The sequence below is a fragment of the Chondrus crispus genome, genomic scaffold (assembly GCF_000350225.1).
Source record: "Chondrus crispus Stackhouse genomic scaffold, scaffold_23, whole genome shotgun sequence".
Taxonomy (NCBI): Eukaryota; Rhodophyta; class Florideophyceae; order Gigartinales; family Gigartinaceae; genus Chondrus; species Chondrus crispus.
Genome location: NW_005179131.1, coordinates 355,999 through 363,389, shown reverse-complemented (window position 1 = coordinate 363,389; position 7,391 = coordinate 355,999). Strand labels below are relative to the sequence as shown.

At 53.1% G+C, this 7,391-nt stretch overlaps 1 protein-coding gene; it reads right to left on the bottom strand.

Moving 5' to 3' along the window:
• Positions 1-5,157: 5,157 nt before the first annotated feature.
• CHC_T00008604001 (Serine/threonine protein kinase) lies at positions 5,158-7,198 on the bottom strand. XM_005716220.1 is given in 2 exon segments: positions 5,158-5,494; positions 5,495-7,198. 1 exon segment carries the CDS (start codon positions 7,196-7,198, stop codon positions 5,495-5,497), a length of 1,704 nt encoding a protein of 567 aa, XP_005716277.1. The 3' UTR covers positions 5,158-5,494.
• Between the last annotated feature and the right edge of the window lie 193 nt (positions 7,199-7,391).

Below are 7,391 nucleotides of genomic sequence, written 5' to 3'. Positions count from 1 at the left end.
TATGCCTGGCGCTGGCTCGTGCACCGGCGCTGGCGGCCGTGCCGGCGCTGGCGCATTCACCGGCGCTGGCGGCCATGCCGGCGGGCGCGAGAGGGTGGGCACACGGGAGTGGCGCACGCGGGCCGACGTCCAATTTTGGCTTTCAGAAGCAGACTAACTATCCCTTTCGGCTCACGTACAGCGGGGGCGCGTGCGGCGCGGGCTTGCTAAGTAGGGTGGCGGAGCGCGTGGCGGTGGAGCATCTGCCGGCGCCACTTGCGCAACTGCTCGCGGAGGGGGCCGCGCGGCCGCGCGGCTTGTTTTTTCGTCCGCTAGACGTGGCCGCGGGGGAGGCGTGCGAGGTGGTGCGCGGGGAGCTTGCGGAGGAGATATATGACATTAGCGACGACGGGACGCTTGTCAGAAGCGAGTGACCGGCTTTTGAGGCGGACTGGTATGTCGATCATGGCGGGGTGGGATGACTGGCAGATCGAGAGAGAGTGTCGGCACAGCTCTCAGGTGATCGACCTCTGCATCTCAATAGTGTTTGTATAAATGATTGATGGATACTGCATGTGATGTGAACTCGTTAAATGCGACTGGGGCGAGACGAACATGACATCATGATTAAATAAGGTGAGGATTGAGAAAGGCGGGCGCAAGTTTAATGACATCGTTTAACAACCGAAGGATTGAAAAAGGCACGCATTAGTTTTAATGATTAAGAGCATCTCCACTGGTTGGTGTTTTTTGGGTCTAATGATCTATGGCCCATGAATTTTAGACCCATTAGACAATTTCGTCTCCACTCGTTCCAAAAAACACTGGGTCTATCCCTACCAAAAAATACCGTGGGTCTATCGCAGGATCTATTCAGACCCCGAAATAGACCCGGCAATAGACCCGATCTATTCACCACGTTGCACACGTGAAGCACAAATCTTGGCATTTCTCGTCCTGCCTTTCTCGCCACCGCCGCTCCCATCCCCTTCGCCTGACATACGGGTTACTTTCAGTCATACGGTTCCCGCGACATTTATGTGCTACCCAAACTGCCCATTGCCGTCCTTCACTGTTTTGCGACGGAAAGAGCGCGCGAAGGTCTTCCATACTGCACACACGTACACATGAAAATTCATTTATCAGGCATGACAGAGGTACGCACATCTCCTCCCCCTTTCTTTTTACTAACATATCCCTCCTGCTTCTCCTGTTTGGCCGTTATGGGAAGGGGAAAATCATGGACGCCCCTTGAGGACGTCATAGCATGCAAGGCGTACATGGGGGTATCTGAAAACGCGGTAACTGAATCGTCGCAGCGGAAAGGAACTTTCGAAGCTCAGATTGCCGAGCGGTACAACGATTTAATTACAAACCATTACGAGCAGGGAGATGTGCTACTACCTCTAGAATCACGTTCCGGTTGCTCAGTCCGGCAAAGATTTAAGGATATCAAAGCAGCATGCATGAAAATGGAGGCAACATGAAAAGGATTAAGGCAGCGATGACCGGTAATGTCACGGATTCAGATCATAAGCGAGTTGCTACAGCTATGTACAATGGCCAGGTAAGTTCTGCAACAGAAATGTACTTGTACTGTTCTCCTGATCCCGTCGAGCCCGTTCGACCTTTCCCACTTCCTGAAGCTTGGAAATTTTTTTCGAGCACAAAAATTTGGACATCTATCGATGAAGTGACAACCAAATCCGAGAAGCGTAGAAATGCTCAGAAAAAGCGAGCAGAGACTGCTGCAGCAATATATGATGAGGAGGGAATCGCGATAGAAGAGTCGCAGGAAACAAGAGCACCCGAGGTGCAAGTGCCAGACGCTATCTCTCGAACTGTAGGCGTCAAAAAGACGAAGAACATGAGCAATGCACTACGCGTCAAAAAAGAAGCAAACCAAAAGCTAGAATTTCTAGGAAAAGTGCAACAAAGAAAAGCAATTGTTGCAGAAAAGGCTTTCATACTGGCGAAGCTGAGAGAACGACAAGAATTTTTTTCGAGCGAGGCGGTGAGCGCCCAAGCCAGATCGAAATACCTCCGCCTTTCCGAAAGAAAGATGCTCGCCGATTTGGAAAAGGACTTGGACGAAGAGTTAAGCAGCTGTCCAACGGAAGCGGCTTGTTATGGTGAGGATTTGAGTTCTGCACACGCATTGATCGCAAATGGAGAATAATTTAATCATCCCGATGATGATGACCCGCTTCCAACTGAGATACGTACATCCTCTGTCTCTGGTGATTACATTTCTAAGCCGGCTTCGAGGTCGCGAAGCATGCCGAGGAAAGATATTGTTAATGAGACATCCACACATTGCGGTCACTGAGGGAGAGTCACATTTTTGTGACATACATTAAAGCTTTTGCAAATGCTAACTGCTGCGACTTATCCCCAGGTCGTGTTCTGTCTTACTCTGCTCTGTGATAAGAGAGACGAACACGCTCATATATACTGCGTTGTACATTACCAAGGGTACTGTACTATGTGGAGGGGGATCCGACGGGCCGGTCTTGGCCTGCTCCAGGAACGTCCTAGGGGAGCTCTAATATTTTCGGGTGCAGCGTACAGCGCCCTGTGATTTTAGAGGCGGTAGAGAGTGCGACGTAATTGAAACTGTGTCAATCAGAGAAACCCAATCCCTGTGCAAGACGGTCATTTAGGTTCCGTATTAGCGTAAGATTGCCAAATATGCGTGATTAAGGCTTTTGTGAGCGCCACATGCTTGGCATAATCCCCACAATCGTGCCCTGTCGACCCAATTCTAACTGCAGACGTAAAGCACCCTGTACCGCCGTTCTCACTGTGGGATAACTCCTCTCCGCCCTGGGTTGGGTGAGAGGCGGAGGCTTTAGCGAGGGAGCACGCGGCGCGGACGCGACGCGCCAATTGAACCGATCGGACGAGCTCGCGAAAAGGGAGTGGCTCACTGGCTGGTTACGCGCAGTCGCCCCGTGGTGCGTAAACGGGAGCGACCGGTAACGGGTTAGAAGCCAGCGCGCGCGATGGACAACCGAAACGGACGTACGTAGGCGCAAAAGGGACGGGGAGGAGCTTGCCCCCGTTTACTGGTGGGGACGGGTGCCAGGTCTTAACCCCGCAGGAGGACGCCTCGGACACCTGTCCCAGTACAGTAGTACAGTACCTGCCGCCTAGTGCGTGCCGGGTACTGTACACAATTAAAAAACTAGCGCCATAATTGCTACTACCGCACGGACGCTGCTACTACACGTGTGCACCACTGTACACGCGTGTTGCTTACAGACTACCGCACGGACGACACGTGTGCTAACGCACACGCGTAACACGCGTAGACTACCCCTCGGACGACACGTGCACTACTGTACACGTACGCCAGATTACGACCGCTTGGCATGCGCGCGCGCTCGCTACACGTGGGCACAGCCGCCCACGTGTATACCGTATACGGCCGTCCGATGACCTCTGCGCGCTTGCCCCGGTCATTATACTACACTCACCATCAGCAATTGGCACAATGATGGAGCTAGAGTCGCCAGCTATCAGAGCGTCAATCTCCGCATCAGATATCCTCACACCTCCGGTCCCATCGCCAGAAAACCCTCCTCTGCGCTCTTCGACGATCATATTGTGAAGTATGACACAGGCAGAGACAATTTCCTCCATATCACTTGCGCTCCAGAGCCTCCTGGGGGAATATAAAATATTCCAGCGAGCGAACAGGACCCCAGAAACCCGTTCTACTGCTTTGCAAACTGCCTCTTGTCGCATTCGAAACATTTGCTTTCGCGGATTTTGTGTCTCCGGCAAAGTCTTGACAAAAACCTTGTAGTTCGGATATATTCCGTCAGCCAAGTAATAGAACCAGTCAAACCTTTTTTCTGCAATTACACTTTCCACGCGGAAAGGAAAGTAGACTCCGCTTAAAACCTCTGCAAAGTGCGGGCTGACATCAAGGATGTTGATGTCGTTCATGCTTCCAGAGTACCCAAAGGCACAATGCCATATCCAAAGATCCAAATCGCAAATAACTTCCATTCGTAGTGTAGAGACTTTTTCTTTTCCTACGTTATGACCTTGATGTGCCTTTGGTGCAGTTTCCAATCCCACCCTGCACAGTCCACACATCCCATACAGCCCGGAAATCCTACCTGTGCAAATCGCGCTTCAATGCGCTGAAGGTCTACTTGCGTCGGCGCGCGCAGGTATTCAATTCCAAATGCAGAAACCACACCCCGGCAAAACTCTCGGAGCGACTTCAGAGCGGTAGTCTCACTCATTCTACAGTACTCATCCACAGCGTCACCTGGAATGCCGTAGGACAGCTGCGTCATGGAAGCAACAACCTTTTGCAGCGGATGGATTCCTTTTCGTCCTGTACAGTCCGAATTAATCCCCAGTCTTATGTAGGCGTTTTTCTCCATGACACCGTCGTACACGCGGAGAAAAAGCTCTTTCGGCATTCTGAACCTTCTTTCGAAGAGGCCAGCACTGTAAACAGGACCCCGCTCTCCCGATCCATCATCCCTCATGCTCCGCTCGTCCCAAAAGTAATCCAGCATTATGCGGCGATGCCCACTCGAAAAGTCTCGCAAGACGTTTGGACTACGTTCAGGACGGGATCCGCCGTGCTTTCCGTCATTCTCTTCGTTAAGCTTATCATGTGCTACAATAATTGCGACAGTATCGACAATGTCGTCGTCACTGTCATGCACGAGTTCGTCTAAGTTGAAGTTCATGGTCGTTCTGTAGAAATACGAAACTGGCAGTTAGAGAGAGGGGCGGGGGAACTACGAAGGGAGGGGGGGGCAGGCGTGCGAGAGCAGAAGATAGACCATTAGACCGTCACTGGTGGAGAGGGGTCCCTTTTTAGCTCCATCTATCAATAGCATAGACCCGCGGCCGAGTGCGGTCTAATTTTTGACTGGGAGCCAGTTGTAATTCTCCACCTGGCATTTTGGACAAATACATTATATCCCATAGACCCTCGCCAGTGGAGATGCTCTAAGTGTATCTTTTTCGTCTTTCTTTGTCTCAATCCGCCTTCAGCTCGAATAAACGGAGGCCAACCTTGGATGGCGCTGGCGCAAGTTTATCAACAATACATTGGAGACACATGACGTCATCCACGTCATGTGTCTCCAATGTATTGCATCCAAATCAACTTGGGTGCCCCAAAGTGTGGCCGCGCTCTCAAAATCCATCCCTTCAAGGCAAATATGTACCAGTCACTAGTTTCCTCTCGTTATATCTGTAAGAAATCACCGCTACCGCCCTATGTGCCCCTCTTAACAAAATGCCATACTAACCCGTCCAAGAATGCCTCGGCCAAACCTTTCTCCTCTTTTGTCTTTTGAGCCGTCGGACAGAAAAAAAGTACTCGTAGAGAGTATGATTATCGCCCAGCAGGATCGAGGCGACTCAATAATACTCGTAGTACTTGCCTGTGCGACAGCTCAAAAGATCAATGGGGGAAAAAAGAAAAAAACGCAAGTCCAACAACATATACACCTTATCCGCCCGCGCGCTGAACGACCTACACCAGAATGCGCTCCACCCTTCTCTTAATTTCCTTCAACTTTTCCGAAATATGCACGTCTTTTGTGAGCCAGGGAGACTGGACAATCTGCGCAATCGTCGCTCTTTCCTCTGGCTTCCTAGCCAGCGTCCTTTGCAACAATTTTTTCAAGTTTGACCCAATCACCGGCTCTGGCGGAAACGTCACATCGTCTGTACAGATAACATCATACATGTTGAGCACATTCTTCTCCAGATGTGGAGGCCGGCCGTATATAAAATAAAACAGGGTTGCCCCCAGCGACCATATGTCCGCCGCAAAGCAACGCTCCGGACACTGTGGTGCATGCTCACTGATACACAATTCCGGCGCTGTGAACGCCGGCGTGCCAATGTTCAGATTCTGACTCTTCCGCGCTCGCTTCCCTGTGCCTCGTCCGTTCCCTTCCCGTTCCCTCCCACTGCCGTTCCCTTTGGCATGCTCCTCTTCCCGACCGCCCTCCCCCTCCTCCTCCCGCTCTGCCTCCTCCTCATCTATGTACATGATGGCAGCCCCAAAATCGCTTATCTTCACCGTCCCGTCTCCGCTGGTCAGTAAGTTATCCGGCTTGATATCTCGGTGCACAACGTTGTTCCGATGCAGGTACTCGAGCCCCGCCACTACATCTACAAACGCAGACCGGGCTGTGTCTTCATTCAGACGCTTCTCCGTCTGCACGCTGTGGGATCGCATAACGGGTCCTCTCGGCAGATACTCTGTGACATAATAAAACATCTCGAGGTCTTCGTCCTCAAAAACCGCATACAACCGAACGATATTATCGTGTCGCAAATCCTTGAGCACGGTCGCTTCCTCCAAGTCATCCATGGTCAAATCGCCAGCGCGGCCAAGCATGCCTCTCCCAAACCGACTGCCCATGCGCCTCGTCTTCCAGATAGTGGCCTTTGAGATGACTTTGACAGCATAAAAGCGGCGCTCCGTGGTCGACAAGGCGGCCTTCACCTTGGCTGTGGCGCCCGTGCCAATGGTGCCCAGAATCAAGAGTTCGCGCACCATCTTCCTCTGGCACACGCTCTTGTCGTTCCAGGTATCCTGCAAGGGGTTATAATCCCAGCGGTTCTCAATGCGGCTATGGTTCTTCTTCACAGTGGCCTGCCTCGGCACAAGACAGCACAAGGCGCTGAGCCAAATGTTCAGCTCCTTAGCCGTGCGAAAGGCAAAATCGATCGGCCTCTTCTCGCCTACGATATCCAGCTGGAGGTCCTTCTCAGACCCTTTAACTTTGCGCACGTTGCACAGTTTGATCTGGTGGTTACGCGGGACCACGCCCTTCTTCAACAGCTTATACTCCAGGGCCTCCATATCGGCGCGCAGCCAGACACGGGCCTCGACGCCTTGCAGGACGTTCTTCTTGCGATGCACAACGGTGCCCTTAAGTAGCTCGACAACGCACTCCAAAAACGAGTACTCCTCCGCCACGGGGCGATACCTCTCCGTGGGCTTGGTGGCGTGCTTCTGCGACTGCAGGAGGGTAATCTTTTGAAAGACGACGTGCGGGGGGCTCTGCTTGGCGCTCAAGTACAACTGAGTCTGCGGCAGAGGCTGCGGGGGTACGCTATTGGGGCGGGCGGGCCAAGGGTGGGCGAGCAAGTCGTGCCTGGGGTAGGCGGCGGGGTGCGGGGCGGTGGTGACGGGCCTGCGCGCGGCGTGCGAGTCCTGCATGGCGGTAAGGAAGGCGAGACGGTCGTCGCCGGACGAGCCGTAGCTACCGGCGGTGCCGTCCGAGTTGCCTGCGCTGCCGGGCAGGAGCTGTGCGGCTTCTGCCTGGAGCTGCTGGACGCGTGTGTGCGGGTGGCGTGCGGCGGGGATGTCAACGGGCGGGGACGGGGCGCGCGGGGCGGCGGGGCGTTCACGG